Source organism: Marmota flaviventris, chromosome 6 (genome assembly GCF_047511675.1).
Source record: "Marmota flaviventris isolate mMarFla1 chromosome 6, mMarFla1.hap1, whole genome shotgun sequence".
Lineage (NCBI taxonomy): Eukaryota > Metazoa > Chordata > Mammalia > Rodentia > Sciuridae > Marmota > Marmota flaviventris.
In genome coordinates, this window is record NC_092503.1 from 80,917,198 (window position 1) to 80,939,024 (window position 21,827).

At 32.8% G+C, this 21,827-nt stretch overlaps 1 protein-coding gene across 1 annotated transcript in view; it reads left to right on the forward strand.

Annotated features, from left to right (window-relative positions):
• Positions 1-21,827, forward strand: part of Phip (pleckstrin homology domain interacting protein) — a 125,869-nt gene that overhangs the window by 35,246 nt on the left and 68,796 nt on the right. The window contains exons 7-9 of the mRNA XM_027928102.2: positions 5,105-5,265; positions 17,930-18,151; positions 18,427-18,527. Coding sequence (XP_027783903.2) covers positions 5,105-5,265; positions 17,930-18,151; positions 18,427-18,527 — 484 coding nt within the window. The remainder of the gene's footprint in view (positions 1-5,104; positions 5,266-17,929; positions 18,152-18,426; positions 18,528-21,827) is intronic.

The window sequence follows — 21,827 nt, forward strand, 5'->3', positions numbered from 1 at the left end:
TGATCAGAAAGCAGAGAGTTCTATTCTCCAGATACAAAATATATATACCCAACAGCCATGTCCCAAGTCCCACCAACACCACCCATATCCTACCACTTCATTTACCACTGAAGGGGATTAGTTCACTGATTGGGTTAAGACTCTTATAACCCAATTATATCTCCTCTGAATCTTCTGGCATTGTCTTATATGTGACCTTTGGGGGACACCTCACATCCAAACCATAATATGTATTCTGCCCTCCTTTGCAAGTTTATATGTATGTAGCAGTTGAAATGAAACACTAGTTAGAGACATTTTGGAGTTTTTACTCTATCAGATAAAGAAATCCTCCATTTTTGTTTTATTCCTAAACCTAATTATTTTAGTAGTATGTAATTTATCAATTTGCCTGATATACACGGATCATCTATTAAACAGCAGCCATAATTTTCATCTCTTATTCTTGTTGAAATAGAAAACAAAACAAGAAAATACTGCCCATGTGTAGTTTGTTATGTTGTAGTGGGAGGAGGTTGGAAACAAGAAAGGTACATAATAAGCAAATAAACTTATAGTATATCAGGTGACTAATGATAAAAAACAAATACAGAACTACAGAAAGGTGGGTCAAAGAAGGTGTTAGGGAGTAGGCTGCAATTTCCAGTGGGCTGAGTTTAGGCTTAATTGAGAAAGTAATAAACATCTGAGAGAAGACTTAAAAGTGGTTGGCATTCTAGACAGAGGCAAAAAGCCAATTTCTAAGTTTGTAGCTTGTCTGATGTGTTGGAAGAATGAGGGAGGTTAGAATGGATAGGGCAGACCATGGGGAGAAGTAGCAGAGGAGGTCAGAGAGTAATAGGAGATAAGTTTGTGCAGGGTCATATTAAGTTAATGGATAAGGACATTTGCTCTTATTCTGAATGAAATGAAATGAAAAACACTGCAGTTTTGAGAGAGAAGTGATGTTAGAAGGCAACAAGTTAGAATGCATTTGAAATTCATCACAGTCTCATTGCAGGAGGTATCTTTCTGACACTTGAGGATAAGAAAGAATTTGCCAACTGAAAAGGATTTAGAGGTGCTTTGGCAAGCTTTAAGAATATTTACAAGGAACTGAACAGACACTTCATAGAAGAAGAAATACAATTGATCAACAAATATTTGAAAAAGTATTCAACGTTTGTAGCAATTAGAGAAGTGCAAATCAAAACTACTCTAATATTTCATCTCACACCTGTCAGAATGGCAATTATCAAGAATATAGGCAACAATAAATGTTGGTGAGGGTGTGGTGAAAAGGGTATACAGTCCCACATTGCTGGTGGGACTGCAAATTGGTGCAACCACTATGGAAAGCAGTATGGAAATTCCTCAGAAAACTGGGAATGGAACCACCATTTTCCCAGCTATCCCACTCTTTAGTTTATACCCAAAGGACTTAGAATTGGCATACTATAGTAACATAGCCACATGAATGTTCATAGCAGCTCAATTCACAATAGCTAGATTATTGAACCAACCTAGGTGTCCCTCAGTTGTTGAATTGATAAGGAAAATGTGGTATATATACTCAATGGAAGATTGCTCAGCCTTAAAGAAGAGTGAAATTATGGCATTTGCCAATAAATGGTTGGAGTTGGAGAATGTCATGCTAATAAGCAAAATAAGCCAATCCCACAAAACCAAAGGCCGGATGTTCTCTCTAATATGTGGATGCTAGTTCACAATAAGGTGGGGGGGATACTAGGGAAGAATAGTGTTACCTTAGATTGGGTAGAGGAAAGTGATGGGAGGGAAGGGGAGAGGATGTAGGGATAGGAAAGATAGCAGAATGAAACAGATATTATTACTTTATGTATATATGTGACTACATGAACAATATGATTCTGCTACATGTACACTTTATGTATCTATTTTTATGTGGTGTTGAAGATTGAGCCCAGCACCTCACATCTGTGAAGCGAGTGTTCTACCGCTGAGTCACAACCCCAGCCTCAGTATATGTACTTCTTTTTTAATATTTATTTTTTATTTATATGGACACAATATCTTTATTTTTATGTGGTGCTGAGGATCGAACCCAGTGCCTCACGCATGCTAGGCGAGCGCTCTACCTCTGAGCCACAACCCTAGCCCCCCCAGTATATGTACTTTTAAAGCAAAGTCATGTGCTACTCAATATAAGTTTAAAACTGTAAATAATGTCATGTAAAGAACTTAATTCTTTGTGTCCTCTTATATGTTTAATCGTACTCATTTTAAAAATTAACATTCTAGTTCAATAAAATTTAAAGAATTCCTATAATCTGAGACTTTTTTTTTTACTCAAAAATCCAATTGTTACACTTTTATTAGAAAGTGAATAATCTTTTGTGCCATGCAGCTATAAATTAAACTGAACCATTTTGTGTATCTTAATTAAGATTCATTTATATACTTTTTTGAAAGATTCTTTACTCAATTGTGAGAAATACAAGAGAATTTTTGTTCATTATTAAAGTAGTTAAGATCCAACTAAGATTGACATTGGTATACATACCTTTGTAAAAATTATTTACTTATTTGATTTGGTCAGGTCTTCCTCAAATTTGGCATTATTCAGTTGTACTTCAGGTACTGAACAATACATAACATTTCTTCTTATCTAACACCAATAGTTATAGTTTGAACCACCAACTAATTACCTTGGAACTTTTATATATTATTCTGTCTGTATGGCATATATTTTAGTGCTGTTGCACAAGTTTGTAAAGTGGTTTAATGCAAGGACTCTGCTATTTATAGTCTTTAGGACAGTCGTTCATAGTGTAGCTACTAAGAAGCTCAATGGTTAACTGGTTAACTAAGCATTATGAAGGGTAGTGTACAATATAGTTTAAATTATGTTTCACTTATTTGTTTGGTACTGCAGATTGAACCCAGGAGTGCTTAGGCACTGAGCCACATGAACCACATCCTCAGCTCTTTGTGTGTGTGTGTGTGTGTGTGTGTATTTTTGAGACAGGATCTCAATGTTGAAGCTGGTTTTGAACTAGTAATCCTCCTGTCCTAGCCTTCCACAACATAGGGATTACCGGTGTGTTCCACAGCAACTGGTCTGTTTCACTTTTAATGGGTTTCTGGAAGGTTTTACTTGAACACTTAACTGTAAAGTGATTTTTTTTGAAAGGGATATTCTTTTTTCAATTGACTCCCAAAATAGAAATAGTTAATTTTACCTCAGCTCAAATATTTAGTAAAAAAGTTTAGGACAGTAGTAACATTTTCTTACATGTAAAGGAAGTGTTTTTTTTTTTAACCTAGACAATACTTCGTTAGCTCTGATTTTTAGATTATTTATATAAAATTTTAATATGCATACTAGTGTCTGATCATTGCAAAATGGTAGTTTTAATTATCTCCAGCATTTTCATACCTTCAGAATTGTGCTAAATGTTTTCATAGAATTTAACATTTTGAGAATTTTATAAGTTTTTAATAGAAAGAATTAAACCACATCTTGAAACACGGTCAATGTTTGTGTGGTATGTCATCACTTATTTTCTTACAGAACAGACAGGTGAGTCTGAGATGTCAGTAGTTCTTGGTATTTGAATAAGATGATTTGAGTTTTCTTAAGGCAGAACAATTGATGTCTGTGGTATTATGTGATTCTTACATGAAATCAGTTTGGAGTCCAAGCATTGGAGGATGTATTTTACCAATTCATTTCTGTGCAAAAGGAAAATGTGTCAGAGGCCAAACTGTGATGGAAACTTTCTAAGTCTTTGTAAATTAACTTTCTAAATCTCTGTATAACCAGCTTAACCATAAACATGCCAGTTAGCAACTGTCAAACCTTGTCTTAGACATTCCCAGTTGTTAGAATAGATTGTTATATAGAATTTATATGCTAACAGGAAGAGAAATACTCTTCAAATATAAAGTGATTGCTTTAGCTAAAGAACATTTAAGCATGATATAAGTTTTCTTTGAGATATTCTTGCTTTAGAATGTAATATTTAGCATCTGTCTTCATCTCTCTTTACCAGGTCCCAAGATTTTTTTTTTTTTTTTCCTCTTTTGGCTTGCAAATGCAGTGTGAGTCAAAAATGTACTGGATATGCCGGGCGGCCGGGGTGCTTAGACTTTTTTTAATACACCTGAGATATTTATGTTTCATCAGCTTTTAGGGCACAATTGTTAGGTCTAAATCTAGGTTAAGTAGTAGTTTGTGTATATATTTATTTTTCTTTGGGACCAAATTCAAGTGAGAAAATATAGTGCTAAATATTCAGTGTAGGTGGTATGTCAGGCACAATACCTTCTATTAAAAGATAATCTATAGGTTGTTGATGTGGCTGCAGATCAGTCAACACATATTTATTGAGCACCTTCTTTGTCCATAAGTTAACAGTATAACAAATAAGTACATTAGTAATTTAGATAAAAGAGATCATTTTGGGCTAGAGTCAACATATATAGCTTTGAGGAGGAAAATGAGCTTCAGTCAGATCTTGAAAGATGGTTAGAATGAATAAATTCTAATTTATTCATTAGAATAAATGAGCCAATGTATTCCAAAAAAAGAATCATCATACAAGTGTTTAACAAGTCCCTAATTTAATTATTATTTTTTAATAATACAAGTGATTTATTTCTGTCTTGTTTCAGAGTTTTCTTAAACATTCTGTGTGGCATATTTAGAATGTTCAAATGTTGGTTGATCTCCCCCCCCCAAAAAAATCTCTAATTTGCAGTTTTAACTGCTTTTATAAGAAAAACTATATCTTGGGGATCTTTCTAAAGAAATAATATAACACTGCTTTTTGTTCTTAAAGAGCTCTAGAAAAAGAGTAAAGAAGTCTGGGTTTTAATCCTACCTCATACCTTAGTATGTGACTTTGGAGAGGCCATTTAATTGTTTGCTAATTTACAAAATGAGAAGATGCCTGGCTAAACTTATTTCAGGTGAAATAATTGTTTTTATTGACTATTTTTGAGATTCTTAATCAGGAGCTACATATATTACAAAGCATTTTATTTTTGCAAACATGCAAATTGAAATATGTGAACTCTTAAAACTTGATAATATAAGAAAATTTAATTCTGTTTTATATTAATTTCTCTGTTTTCTTGGTAGCGGATACACTGTTTTCAAGGAAGCTGAATGGGAAATATAGACTTGAGCGACTTGTTCCAACTGCAGTATATCAGCACATGAAGATGCATAAACGAATTCTTGGACACTTGTCATCTGTGTACTGTGTAACTTTTGACCGTACTGGCAGACGTATATTTACTGTAAGTAATTAAAATATTATTTTTACTCATATACGGTATTTAAGAAATGTTGCTTATACCAGGCGTGGTGGCGCATGCCCATAATCCCAGCAGCTTGAAAGGTTGAGGTAGAAGGATTGAAGGTTCAAGGCCAGCCTCAGCAACTTAGTAAGACCCTATCTCAAAAAAATAGATAAAAAGGTATGGGAATTTGGCTCAATGGTTAAGTACCCCTAGGTTGAATTCCTGGTACTAAAAACATTAAAAAACAAAAAACAAAACAAAAAACCCCAAAACATTGCTTATAGGTGAATGTAAAAATAACAACTAATGGGAAACTGTAAATCCAATTAAACTATAACTCAATGTGCAGTATACAGACTTTTCTTAAATTTGAACTTCAAGTTTGGAGATTTCATGAAAGACATGTTGTAACAGTCACAGTTATATTATGGGCCCACATGATGAATAAATGTAGCTCTTAACATTATATCAAATATGTAGTTTGACATTTTATAAAATGTCATGCAATAATTTTAATTCTAAACGAAGGGCATTTCCCAAGTATGTTAAGCAAATTGTAGGAGATTATTAAATATACCATTTTATATTATCCATAGAAAACCATATGCTAGTCTGGGAAAATTCCCTTTAAATAGTGATAGAAAAATTTCTGAGCATATCTAATACTCTTTGCTTATGATTTTCTTATCTTTAACACCTCATGTAAAAAAAAATATCTAATGTTGTTTTTTTTAAAAGTTCTTTGGATTTGTTATTGTTTCTTTTGAATCCCCTCGCTCATTCCTTGGTGCTAGAGACCCAGGACCTTGCACATGTTAGGCACGTACTTTATCACTGAGCCAAACCCAGCCCTCTTTACAAAAGTAAAGTTCTATAGCTTGAGTGAGAAAATTACTTTTGAATATTTTAATTTATTTTCAGATGCCTTAACTATTAAATCCATTAAAGGTAATACTTACTATTAACCACTACTGTGGTTATACTTATTATTAAACAATACCCTGTGGGCTGAAAATATGCATTATTCATTCACAAAGTCCTTAATTGCCTTTGAAATAAGAAAATGGGAAATACAAGGTAAAATGGTAATTCCCATTTCTGACTTTGAAGAGAGCAGCTGTAAACTTTGTAGTCATGATAATTTGCTTGTAAGCTGAATATATATACCTACTTTTTCTCTTCTATCTGTACACACAGTGTGTTTCAGTAAAACAGCTAAACAACAGGATGAGGGAAAATTTTTTCACATACTTCTTTATTGTTGACTTTAGTCCATTAGGTATTTGTAGATCACTTTCTCCATCAATATTTTCCCTATTCACTTTCACTTCCCCATTGTTTTCTGTGAAACAAAAGTGAAATTTTCTAAACTTTCTGACAAGTTTTTTTTTTCAGAGTAGAGAGTAGGTATCTCTGTATTCTGCTTGATACAATAATTTGTTCTCATAGTAAATGAAAATAAGTCATTCAAGTTGAATTCTTTCAAAAGCAGTAATCATGAGAAAGAAGCGTTATATTGTTTCAACTTTATTTTGGTGACTATTAAAGTTATATGACTGCAGTTATGTGCTTGTTACTATCTTATGAGTTATAAAAAATACATAACTTCTTCAGTTTTTTTTATATTTTTAGTTGTAGATGGACACAATACCTTTATTTATTAATTTTTATGTGATGCTGAGGATTGAATCCAGTGCCTCTCAGTGCAAGGCAAGTTGCTCTATTAATTACTGAGCCACAGCCGCTGTTCAACTTCTTCAGTTTTGACGTTGGTGGCATACCTTGTAGGAATTCTTTATGTTAGAGCCATGCACAGTGGTGTATACCTGTAAAACCAGCAACTGGGGAGGCCAAGGCAGGAGCATTGGAAGTTCAAAGTCAGCCTCAACAACTTAGTGAGGTCCTAAGCAACTTAGCAAGACCCTGTTTCAAAATTGAAAATAATTTTTTAAAAGGCTGGGGATGTTGCTCAGTGGTTAAGTGTATCTGGGTTCAATCCCTGGTAGAAAAATAAAAGGGATTCCAAGCATTTATCCTACTTTGTGGAGCATTGTGTTTTGAGATGAATCTGATACACAATCTCCAGAATTTTGGGAAGGAAAATGCAATGAAATAATGTGCTTGTTACTATCTTACGAGTTAGTAGTAGGATGATAGGTACATAGTTGGAAGAGCAGTTTGAATCAGGGTTTAACAAACTACCGTCTGTGGGTCATTCTAGCCCATCACCTCTTACAGTAAAGTTTTATTGATATATGCACACTCAGCTCATTATGTATTGAGAGGGGGTGCTTTTGCACTACCATAGCAGAGTTAAGTAGTTGTGACAGAGACTGTATGGAATGCAAAGCCTAAACTGTTTATTATCTGGCCCTTTACAGAAATTTACAATCCTTTTCTAGATATTTAATTCCTACTTTGAATTTGGGAAACAGGAATAATATGTGAAGAGGAAGCTGCTTTCTGGTTGCTTTCTTTAGTTGAAGGCACATAAATAAAGGGAAGAAAAATAAGTAACAAACACTGTACTTTTCTTGATACTGAGGATTGAATCCAGGAGTGCTTAACCACTGAGCCAATCCCCAGTCCTTTTAAAATATTTCATTTAGAGACAGGGTCTCGCTGAGTTACTTAGGGCTTCAGCTTTCTAAGCTGCTGGGATTACAGGCATGTGCCAATGTGTTCAGCCACTGTACTGTTCTATATGGTTTTACCAAGATTCTGAAAAAATTTTTTATTTTAAGTGTGTGATATTATTTGCTGATTGTGCCAAAATCATAAATGTCATTTAGAATTTTTTACTAGTAATTTGCAGTTACAGGTTCTAAAACAGTACTTTAAACATTACTTAAAAACTTTCTTCCCATTTTTATAATTATCACTATAAATGGCAGTAGATTAGATATGTGCTCATTGTTTATATTTTCTCATAAAATGGAATGGATACTGGGTGTTCTCATTCAATTAGAAGCACATGAGATATAGCTTAGTGCTCTGAAAAATCTTAAAAACTAGTAGTATAAAGCTTTGGATCTTGATTAATCAGTGAAAGATTCATGTGAGAGAACACTATTATTATTTATTGAAATAACAATTCAGTAATGGACTAACTAGTATTTCCTTTTGAAGTCTTTAGTACTTTAAGACTTTGCAGATTTATTTCTAAGTTACCTGTATAGATGTATTTGGAAGCGTCTTTGAAAGGATTAATTCTCTTGAGTCTTCTGAATAGTCACAACTAGAGACAGTATAATACTATGATTAAGAGCATCAGATTTGGCATTTGAGGACTCTTAGTCACTTAATTTTTAGTAGTGACACTTTGGCAGTTTACTTTACCCCTTTAATCTCTATTTTTCTCTTAGAGGGGAGTAGATAATAATAGTGCCAACTTATCAGAATTTTTGTGGATGTACATGAAATATAATTATATTATACATATAATTAGTACTGATTAAGGTATATAGAAAGCAGTCATTAAATCTTACCTGTTGCTGCTGTTAATTTTATGGATAGATTTAAGTAAATTTTATCTATTTTTCACCCAATTAAGCCTTTATTTGTAGGTGCTGCATAAGGCTTAACAGGAATCATTGTATTTGATAAGTGAAATTATATATTAAAAAATTTATCATCATTTTGTGCTAATATTAAAATTATTAATATTTTAATAAAAATGTTTTCCCAGAAGAATAATGAGAAAAACCTAAGGAGGGAGATAGCATAATTATAATCTCATACTTTACTCCCTAATTCTCTCTTAACCTTTTAATTTTTACTTAGTTTCAGAATCATTACCCCCAATTATGTTTACCAAAGAACAAAGTTAATGAATTCTTAGGACTAAGGGAATAATATGAAAGTTCGCTGGGTACAATATAAAAGGCAGAGGTTTCCCGCCCCCTTTTATCAGAATTTAAAAGGGATCTTTTTCCCATTTAGATTAAGGTGAAGGAGCATAAAATTTTTCCATCAAGATAATATGAGTTTATGTACTCTTTTAGTGAACTTAGGAGTTGTTCTTGGGCCAGTAACTCTTCCAGGCATTGGAATTACAGAATTGAAAGACTTATTCTCTGTCCTTGAAGAGTTTGCAAATGTTAAACAGAAAGTATTAATATCACGTGATAAGAACCTTGATAGAAGGTACAAGATACTGTGTTTAGATCTGTAGTGTCTTGTAGAATATCTGGTGCATATGGTAGGCAAACAACAAAATAATGAATAAACATAAAGACATCTATAAGACAAGTTTTTCCCTCTGTTGTACTTCATTTACATTTACACTGTTCATCCCATCTCTGCTCCATACTTCAAACTTGCAAAACCTGTTATTGGCTAAAGCCTTTCTGCTAGTTATTCCCTTTGCTTGGGATTATCTTCTTCAAAATATTCATCTAGCTGGTTCCTTTATTAGCAGGTATAAGATTGGTAAAGAAGTCTTGCAGTGGCATGTTTTCCCACAAGATATCAATTAGTTAAAAGGAAAAATTGAAGGGGAGAAAAATGGGAGAAAGTTTGGAAATAAACTTCTCTTTCTCTGATGTGGTGCACTGAGAAAAATACAATATCTTACCTATGGCATTTGTGCAAAGACAGTATAAGCTGGATCTGGTCATGAAAAAACATTGTATAGACCCAGATTCTGGGTCTTTATACAGACTGTAAATTCTGTATTCTTGGTGTGAGACTGGGGGAAGAGAGGATACTGGGGATTAAACCCAAAACCTCATGCATGCTAGACAAGCACTCTGCCAACTACCGAGCCCCATCCTTAGTCATACTTCTATATTCTTTGTAGACTAGTAAGGACATGAATGAGAAAGTGTTCCAGATTGAAGAAGTGTGAAGAGACAGAACAGTTAAATGTAACATGTTGCTGTATGGAGTCATGTCCCAAAAGGAAAAAAAAAAAATATTATCTGGAAAGTTGACAGGCAAAATTTGAATGGGCTCTGTGGATTGAATGATAGTATTATCTAATAGTGGTTTCCTAACTTAGTAGGCAATTGTCTTTGCTTTAAAGAAATATACACCGGGATATTTAAAGGTGATGGTCATCTAATCTATAGTCTTGCTCTTAATTGATTTGGAAAAAGACTAATGGTAGTGTGTGTGCTACATTGAGATGGGACAGAAGGAGGTGGTGATGGAAGCAAATGCAGTGAGTGAATTGTTAAGAGTTGATTCCTAGATGATGGGAAGCATTTATATGATACTTGAAACTTTTGTAAGTTTGGAATTTAAAATTATTTTTTTAAAAGAACATAGGTTGTGTTTAAGAATCATAATCTCTTCAGTATTTTTTTTTTTTTTTTGTAGTAATGGTAAGGAGAGTCAGAGTATGGTAATTTAGAGGAAGATAAGTTGTGAAGAAATTGTAGGTTAAGGAGAAGGAACTTGAATAAACTTGAAGATATAAGAGGAGATTATTGATATGCAGTAGTTTTTAAGGAGGATGGATAGATGAGTAAGATGAAGGTGAGATGTATAAAAATGTACTTTATTTGGACTTAATTAGATTCATAAGTAACATTCTATTTTACAATGTAAAATATTTCATCTGGTGAGTCCTGGCTAGTGATAGGAATGGGTTTTAAAAGTGAGTGATAAAGCCTCACAATAGGAAACACTATTGAGTAGAAACCAGTTAGGGAAAAGGATTGTTGGTTAGGCTTAGCCTCCCAAATAAACAGGGAATTTATGAATTAGCATGCTTAGATTCTTTACCACGATGGTACTTGGCTTCCTAGCTTTGTAACAGTAGGATCAGAGCTAGTGATGGTTGTTAAATTGATAGAGCATAAGTCATTTTTGGTATAGATGGACAAGAGGGCAAGAAAATTGGGCATATGTTGAAATGTTTGACACTGTAGTTTACATTAATTTGTGAGGGCAATGAATAGGGTGATGATAGATTGCTAAGAAAGAAAACAATGACCTCTTCTTAAAAAGTTGATCTAAATTTAAATTATAAGCAGTTTTTAGTGCTACCTGAGAATAAACTGCTTTTTAGCTTGAGTACAAAAATTAAGTTATATGCATGTTGATATGCACAATGTTTTTTACTTTCTTCTAATAACAGTAATTGATGAGATCTCTGACTTATAAAATATTTGATAATAGCAAGAGAGATTAGAATTCTTTGTGGACTCTGCAAGATAACAGTAGGCTTTCAAGAAACACCAAATTTTCTAAGATGTTTTAAGTTAAAAACCACATAATTACTTTGTTTTCATGTCACAATAATAATCTTTGATTGGTCTAAAGATTGAAGCTTCTCTTAGCATACCTACATTTTAATTTTAAGATCATCTGAGTGAGCAAAAGAAAGCTATTTCTAAATGTATGCAGTCTTCTATTTGAAAAAAGTGAACCATTCTTTGTCATTTATTGTTACATCCTGTAGTGTATATTTTTATTTAACATTTCACATAACTGTCACCTTTAGTCATCTAGCCCTGTTTTTTAACAATATTTGTAGTTGACTTGAAAATGTATATTATTTATATAGTAGAGTGTCTGCCAAATAAGCTGTAGCAAAAAGAACTCTACCAAGTTGTTCTGAAACTTAAACTTAATTGAACAACTCATTATTTATTTAAAATAAAGTTTTTAAAAACTTAACCATCCAGAAACCAAGTTTTACTGAATTTGGGGAAAATCTACTAGAATCTGTTTTGTTTTCTCTATCAAATTTGTGAGACTCATGGCCCTGTATCCAAAGTTGTTGCATGAAATTTTTGTGTCAGTAGAGAGGCCATTTTTTTTTTCTAGATTTTGAGGAGAGTTGGAATATCCAGTGCGTGACAAAACACAAAGCCTCATCGTTCTGTGGTATGTATCTTCATCAGAACAGCAAGGTCAGATGTGTTACCAGACCTTGCCTAGGCTTTAAGTAAGACTTTTATTTTGAAGAAACATTGCTATTTCCAAAGGAATTCACAAAATTTGAACTTTTTTTGAATAAACAAAAAAAAAATTCTATCCAGTAAGCGATCTACTTGTATGTTAGAAGGAAAGATCATTGATACCACTACCTACATACTGTATTTAAAAGTATTAGAAGAAATAACATTGATTCCACAGCAAATATCTGGTTTTCTTCCTCTGTCCTAAACTTCAAGAGCCTATTGACTGTTTAAAAGTCTGATTTCTTTATCATAGTATGTGTAGCTTCTTTATGTTATAGCATCAGAATCAGCAAACTTATAGGGTTCTTCAAACCAAATTAAAGATGTATTCTTTTATTTTTGTGGTTTTATCCTTTATTGACAAGATACTTTGACATTTAAAAAACACTATAAATTTGGTGTCTTATTTGGGGGGTGATTTAAGTAAGCCAAAAGCTGTATAAACTATATTTTTGTTATTTTTCTAGGATATGCTAAGTTTTATGTCAACAGAGAAATGATAACATCTCAGTCAGCACTCTTTGACAATGATTACATCAATTTTACATTATTGGGGCTGGGGTTGTAGCTCAGTGGTAGAACGCTTGCCTAGCATTGGTGAGGCCCAGGATTTGATCCTCAGTACCATATAAAAACAAATAAAGTAAAGGTTAAATTATTTTTTTAAAAAAATTACATTATTGAAAAGTGAAACTAGTGATAACCATTGTTCCTTTGCTTGTTTGGATTAAACACTAGTTTAACATTATAATTTGATTTAAAAATGAATTCCAAAAAAAACCCATTTTTAATTTTCTACCCTGTCATATTTCTTAAAACCCATCTGTGGTTTCTCGGATAAAAATCTGCACTAAATGCTATCTCTTTGCAATCTCATCTACTGTTACTGTTTCAACTACTACCTATAAGCTAACAATACCCAGCTTCCTATTTCTAGCCTAGACCTTCTTTTGTAGCTTCGGATCTGTACTACACATAAACACTAGAAGGACCTGACTAAAATATTGTGACCTTGTCTTGTCCTCCTAAATCTCTCTAGTAGCCACCTCACCAGGTTAAATCTAAGCCCTTCAACAGGCTACTATCTTCCTCAGATAAAAACTGTCCAACTTAATTTATTGTTATTTTCATTTCCTTTGACTGAAAGACTTAAGCTTTGTACCTTCCACCTTTTCTTACTTTGCCATCCCCAGCCCTAGTGGTATGTAGATGGTACTGAAAAGAAATGAGTACTTAAATGTTTTCTCCTGGGCATTGGAATTTTGCTGAAAAAAACTATGCCAGTTGAGGTATTTCTAAAATTAGGCTATCTAAATTTAGCAGGTTTTTTACTGTTGCTTTCAGGAAAAAAAAAAAAAGAAGAATTTTTTTCTTTCTCACTGCTATTATTCTGCATTTTCAAACCTTTTTCACTTTTGGTTCATTTCTTTATTACCCTCACATCCCCCTTTCAAGGAACTAATCCTCACATATTTGTTTTAGCTAAGGGTACAATTATATAATTTCTTTCTGATTTACTTTAAAATTTGTGTCTCTGCCCTACTTTTTTCCTCCTTCATACCTCTTTAGAAGAAATGTATCCCATATTGTTGATATAACACCTTTTCACCATTTCTGTAACATTGCTTTTAATATCTGTAATGCTGCTTTAACATTTTCATTTCCTTTGACTGAAAGACTATAATTACTTTTTAGTCTATTATTGAATTAGTAAAATTTATGGAACTGAGATTAGGCATATGGAAAGAAAGTTTGTTTTAAATCTGCTCAACATTTTGGTCCTTTTTTAAAGAATAACTTTTGCTAATTTTTAATTCATCCTACATTCATTTAAAACACATTTACAGTACTTTAAAAAAATGTTTTTCTAGTAAATTTCTTTCAACTTAGTTAAATTTCTGCTTGGGTCATCTCTAGTTTCAGATTTCCTTTTAAAAAATAAAGTGATCATAACTAATAATGCATGAGGTAGAAATTGCTTAAGGATGCTTAGAGTTTTGTTTGAAAGTCTGCTAGGCATTCTGGAGTGTGAGATTGAGGTTGGGGGCAGCAAACTATTCTATAGGTCATGAAAGAGATTTCCCTGAAAGGGTAATGAAAAATGTCTCCTTTATAATTTGATAGATTAATTGGGATAATGCACATTGGAGGGAGAATATGCATTGCTTTTTGTTTTCAGAACTTTATTTGAAGAATTATAAAACAATACTAAATTGGTAAGACTACTAAATAATAAACACAGTGACAATATAGTGGGACTTGATTGGTGAAGAATTTCTGAAACAATTGCCTCTGTTCCTTTCATTAAAATTGACATTTTGTTCCAGTAGCTGGAATGATTTTTTTTTAAAGAAATATTTTTTTTAGTTGTAGATGGACACAATATCTTTATTTATTTATCTTTATGTGGGGCTGAGAATCAAACCCAGTGCCTCACACACGCTAGGTGAGCTCTCTACCACTGAGCCACAACCCCAGCTCCAGCTGGAATGATGTTTGTTTTTAACATGGAAAAAGTGAAACACCTAGTAAATGTAAAGCAAACTCTTATTCACATTCATAGGAACAAAATGAATTATATCGTTTTGAAGCATAATTAGATAACATGATTTTTCTTTTGTCTACTGATGTTGGTATGCTTAAAATGTCATCTTTGTGCTGAATGCAAGTCAAAGTTAGTTTTTCATTGATATCTGTGGGAAATTGGTTCCAGAACACCTAGGGATACCAAAATCCATGGATGTTTAAATCCCATATATAAAATGGTGGGCTGGGGATGTGGCTCAAGCTGTAACGTGCTAGCCTGGCGTGCGTGCGGCCTGGGTTGGATCCTCAGCACCACATACAAACAAAGATGTTGTGTCCGTCAAAAACTAAAAAATAAATATTAAAATTCTCTCTCTCTCTCTTTAAAAAAAAAGGTATATCATTTGCACACTCGCACATATCTTCCCATATACTTTAAATCATTTTACTTATAATATCTTATAAAATAGCTACACAAGTAGCTTTTATGCTTTGTTGTTTAGAGAATAATAACAAGAAAAAGAAGTATGAACATGTTTAATACAGGTGTGGGTTTTTTCCCCCCAAGAGTACTTGATTACTGAACCACAAATATGAAGGGCTGACTATATATGTATTGCCTTAAATTTTGGAAGATAAGTAAGTAAAGTGAATAAATTGATTTGGTTATGGAATTTTAGAGAACTTGATTTAAAGGAGTATTTTAAATAAAAGCCTTTTTATTAATCAAAAAATACTTAGAGTCCCTCCCACATGCCATGTGATGTTGTACACCATCTTTCTGGAAGTCATAGTATGTTATTGTTCTTTCTTTGCTTTCCAGAGATAATCAGTGATACAATCTTCATTTTATTCCTTATAACCATCTCTTCTGATTTTTCTCTTTTGCTGTAATAACTCAAAAAAATTTTTTTAACCACTTATTCTTTCCCACTTGTATTTTAGCAACTTTGAATTGTTCTCCTACATTCCTAATTTACAGTGATGACAGGATGCTTTTTTGAAAACTCTGAATTTGATCGTGGTACTCAACTGCTTGTTGTTATTCTTCATTGATCCTCATTACATACCATATTCCTTCATATTCATGCCTTGCTTCACACTGTGAATTAGCTGGCAGACTATTTGCAGTTCTTTGAACTACCCACCTTGTTTCACAGTTGCTTACTTTGATCATACTTTTTCCTCTAGTTGCTCCATACAATATTTGTACTTTTAAAAAAAATTACTAAAATAAGAATATTACAATCTGGGGATATGATTTATTGATAGAGCACTTGCCTAACCTGTGCATGGCACTGGGTTTCATCCCCAGTAGTGAGGGGAAAAGAAGCAAAACAAAGACTAAGAATACTATCAATAGCAAAATTGGCGATATTAGTCCATATATATCTTTTACCATGTGCCAAGCATTGTTTTAGCTCTTCTTGTTACTTGACTCATTTTGTTTTTACAACTCTATGAGAAAAGTTCATGTGTGAATATTAAGGCATAGAAAATGTGTATAACATGTCCAGGGTTGTACAAGTAGGTAGTGGTCATGCCAGATCATGAACTCAGACATTTGACTCTGGAGTCTGATCTAAACTACTAGATTATATTGTTTCCATTCATAAGACTGTTGAAGCAGCATTGCTTCTGTGTTCTTTCCTAGGCCTCATCTCTTAGGAAAAGCTGACTGTTCCTTTGTTTGAATTTCTACTGATTCACAGAATAGCACTTAGAACTTGATATTGCTTATACACTTTTGCTTCTCTAAGGCAGGAATACTATGTCTTTGAATATCATCCTTCTGTTGCCAGTGTTGGCACATTCTTAATCAAGAGGCAGATGGATAAATGATTGCATGAATCACCAAATTGTAAAGGTACAGGAAATCTTAGAAATCATTAATCTTTTTTTTTATAGATGAAAAACTTGAGACTAAATATATGTAATGAGAATACCAGATTTTAATGTGAATGGTTTAACAAAGTTAAATTTCATTACTAGAATTTTAGTGGTTGATAACCCACCAATTTGCCTGAAAGTTCAATCAGAAGAACTGATTTTATAGCTAATTGGAGAGTGTTTTGTAAGCAGTGTTGTCAGAGTCTAGTTTCATATACCTCATGTAAGATGTACTGTAAGAATTGTGTTTGTGATCATTTATATTTCATATCTGTGTCTTTTCAGTATGAAGCAGAAAACTTGTCTGGATCATTTGCCTTTGTAGGTTCTCTGAGCACTCATAAAGTTTTTTGTTTGTATGTTTGGTTTTGTTTTAGAATTAAATTGGAAAATCATACAGAATTTTTATGTAAAACTGTATCCTATAGAGCATTTGGTAATTTTACAAATGTCTGTGTTTTTTATTTTAACTTGATGTTAAGGACTAGAAAATGTAGAAATACTGATAAATTTTGAACCTGGGGGATTGTTACATGCAAATTAATGACACTATTCTTTCTACTTTTAAAAATATTTGACATTTTTTAATACAAGATAAAAATAAGCCATAGAAGCTCTGATCTCTACTTTGGTTGTATGAAATTGGAATGTTTATTTCCAAATATGGGTATTATTGGGAAACTATATCCTTTACAGTTTCTTCCTGAATTTATGTTACTATCGCAGAATTAAATAAGTATTTTATTCATTTTTATTGACTTTATGCAGATAAGGGTTATCTTTTTTCTGATAAGTGGTATCATGTTTTATATTTAGCCAAAGATCAATGATAGGAAACTCAGACAGTATTATGTTTCTACCTTCCTGGGTAAAGCTCCCCCAAATAAGCATACATTTCCTTTTGTATAACAAAATAACATAGATTGTATTAGTTACCAGTGTACGTTATATTTGTTTTGTAATTATAACTTTGTGTTACTACTTCAGAGGTTCACATTTATTCATAAGATTCCAGGTAAAGTTTATCTTGAATTGATAGGTAGAGGACCGGGGTGAATGTCAATTATTGCCAACATCCTACTTCTCTAGTTTGCTGGTGGGCACACAGGGTTTTTTTGTTGTTGTTGTTTTGTTTTTGTTTTTCAAGTGATTTAATTTAATAAATAAGTAACTTTATGATGAGGAAAATTTCTTAACAAAAATATTTACAACTTGAAGTGCTTAAAATATAATTGTTGGAAAATGGGCATAACAGGATTTCTTTATCAGTGTTAAGAATTTGAATTAAAACTTACAGGGTTAATTATGCTAATATTCACTTGTATTTTAAGGGTTCTGATGATTGCCTTGTGAAAATCTGGGCAACAGATGATGGGAGATTATTAGCTACTTTAAGAGGACATGCTGCTGAAATATCAGACATGGCTGTAAACTATGAGAATACCATGATAGCAGCTGGAAGTTGTGATAAAATGATCCGAGTCTGGTGTCTTCGAACCTGTGCACCTTTGGCAGTTCTTCAGGGTCACAGTGCATCTATTACATCACTACAGGTAATTGTTTTAATTCCTTTTAAAAACTTTTTGTTGTAATTTAGAGTAAGCTTTTAGAAACTCAGATTTATAATCATTATATAAGGTTTACTAAAACTAAAAAATATTTGTTTTCTTTAGAAAATTATATGTATTTTGAATAATATAGTAGTCATGATCTTGTTCTGTTCTGGGTATTTTCTGTATTGTTAGTTGTTAATGGTATGATAAAAAGTGGTTATTTGTACTATATCACTCTGTGTAAATATTTTTATTTTTCTGTGATTGTTTTTCAGTTCTCACCATTGTGCAGTGGCTCAAAGAGATATCTATCTTCTACTGGGGCAGATGGCACTATTTGTTTTTGGCTCTGGGATGCTGGAACTCTTAAAATAAAGTCAGTTGCTATTTTATTTCATAAAATGTATTTAACGATTGAAATTGCAAAAGTCAACAATAGAAATCAGTTTCATTTTCTTCTTGGGGAAATAATAGAAATTCCCTTTGCTTGTTCAATGACCTGTTTTTTTTTAAGCCCGCTCCCCCTTTCTATGCTTCAAAGAAAGTTTTCTAATCATAAATATTTTTTTCCTCTCATCTGTGTCCTAGTTCTTTCCTTCGGGGTATACCTGTTTAAATACTATTCCTTTCTATGTGCCATATACTTATGTCTCAGTATTTCTGTTTGGTGCTGAGAAATGTTAGAGTTACTAATGCTATTCTTCAGAATAATTGTAATTGTGTTACTAAATCTACACATACTAGATTTTATTATAGATCTAGGGAAAGTTTGGAAAACAAATTTTACTAGATAGATGTACACACATAATCACATTTCCATTTGTGCTTTCACCTATGTTAAAATCTTGGTTTGTCAAAACAGGTTGGCTGACAGTTATCTTTTGATTAAGGACACTGAGGTGAAGAAAGGTTAAATGATTTTCCCATATTTAAAACAAGTTTTTTGTTGTTGTTGTTTGTTTTTTTAATGGAAGACCAAAATTAGAACACTTCTTTACTCTTTAGTCTTGTGCTTTATATTCCATTTCTTTTGAGTAGATGGACTGAAGAGAGGTGCTTGTATTTATTTGCTCCAGTGATTCCACAGTGTCTAAAGTGGTCATTTTTGCCACTTTCAGAAAAGAAAGTCATTCAGATTAGAAGGTATATTTCAGTAATTATCTGTTTATAAATTATCAACTTGAGTTGAGTAATTTAATAATTTATATATACCTTTATTATTTTAAATGGTAGTATCACATAATTGTTTCCAATTAGTATATTGACACAATGTAAGACTTCTCTTAAACCATGTGTATGAACATTCCTATGCAATGTTTGTTATAGGAGGGCATTAGAACATGCTAACATGAATAACATAATACAAGTGTACTTCATTTGAAGAGAAGATTGTGATACAAAAGATGTCTTTGGACAAAACAAGTTGATTTAACCTTAATTGTATTCTTTATATTTAATGTCTTTCTATAGACATTTAGATAAAGGTTGAACTATAGTACTTATTCATTTGGACAGTCATCAGTAATTGTTACTATATTTTAACTTCCTGGTATCTGAATGCCCTTTGTTTATTACTGTCTTGTTAGAGAAGAAAAAAGTGATAAGCAGTTTTTAAATTAGGATACAAACAGAACATGTTTTACAAAATTTTTATAAAAGTTTTTTTTTTGAGCATTACAATGCTAACTACAATAATAATTTAGGCTTCTGTATCCTTGAGAAGTGAGTTTTTTATAATGTAGAATCACATATAACTCACTGCCTGAATGTAATTTTTTTATGATTGATCTTGTATAGGCAGAGGAATTATAATATTCTGTTGATTTTTTTTTTTATTTTTATCATAAACATTTCTGGTATTTTTTTATTTATTTTGGCAGATTTGTATGAGAAATTGAACCCAGGGACCCTCTACCAAGGAGTTGCATCCCCAACCCTTTCTATTTTTAATTTTGAGATAGAGTCTGGCTAAGTTGCTAAAGCAGGCCTTGGACTTATTGTCCTCCTTACCTCAGCCTTTTGAATCACTGGGATTACAGGCATGTGGTACCATGCGTCACTCTGTTAATTTTAATAGCTGTGTTATGTTCTATTTAGTTGTTCCACACTTTGCTTAGTGATTTTTTTTCTGTTTTTGAACATTAAAGTTTTTTCTAGCTATTTCTGAATAGTATGCTTTTCTGTTTGCTATTATTAATTATCTCTTTAAAAATTTCAAGCCAGTCTCAGATATAAAAATAAGAGTAATCCCTTTCTCCTTGGCTATAGGCTTTGGGGCACTTCTTTTCTTTTCTGTATTTACATATCATTGATAATTGCCAAAAAATTTGGCAGGATATAGTTTTGTTACTGTAGTTATATTAGACTTTAATAATCAAAGGCAGCTGGGTGAGAAGGTGCAATCCTGTAATCCCAGCAGCTCGGGAGGCTGAGGCAGGAGGATCGGGAGTTCAAAGACATCCTCAGCAAAATCCAGGCCCCGAGCAACTCAGTGAGATTCTGTCTCTAAATAAAATACAAAATAGGGGGGTGCTGAGGTTGTGACTCAGTGGTTAGAGTGCTTGCCTAGCATGTGTGAGGCATTGGGTTTGATCCTCAGCACTACATATAAATTAAATGAACAAATATATAAAATAGGGCTGGGGGTGTACCTCAGTGGTTGAATTCCCCTGAGTTCAATCCCTGGTACCAAATAATGATGATAATAATAAAGGCAAAAATTATATTGTGTGGTGATGTTTGTATAATCTAGAAAAGTAACTTCAGAAATTCATCTGTCTACAGTAATTGAAAAAAATCATTTGAACTTTGAAACCCAAATCTATTGATTAATTGACTTTTATATAGGGTTTATGTGTATATTATCAACTCCCACCAGTAAAGATGCTGTTTCTTAAGATGGTTAAACTGAGTGTCTAGGTGACTTCAAAAGCTAGCTTAAGAGACTCTGGAGCAGGACACCATATCCCTATAATCTCAGTGATTCAGGAGACTGAGGCAGGAAGAATTCAAATTCCAAGCCAACCTCAGCAACTTAATGAGGCCCTAAGCAACTTAGTGAGACCCTGCCATAGATAGATAGATAGATAGATAGATAGATAGGCTGGGGCTGGGGCTCAGTGGTAGAGAGCTCCTGGATTCAACCCACAATAGCCTCGCTCCCCCCCAAAAAAAATCTCTGGGTAGAAGAAACCTGTCTTGAGTATATTTAGACTAGGTATAAGGAGAACAGATATATATGAAATAGGCAGATAACAATGATTACAGATTTCTATTAAGCTCTTAGTCTGCCCAGCTTGTACTAATCATTTTGCTTTTGTTATCATGTTAGTTCTTATAAAAGCCTTTTGGAGGAGGTAGGTTCAGTTATTATCCCTTGTGCAAAAAAGTGAAAAAACTGAGACATAGGCAGGTCACACAATTAGCCAATGGTGGTAGAACAGGATTTAAATACAAATACCATCAGGACCCCCTAAACAACAGTTATTCTTTGATCTAGACTATCTAGAACTGTTGAACAGAATTAAAATATTAATAATACTGACATTTATTGAGTTGTGTACTATATTAATACTTTACATGGATTAATCTCATGTAATTACCCTGCAATTATGAGGTAGCATCTATTGTTAGTCCATTTTACAGATAAGGAGACTAAAGGTTTAGAAATGTTATC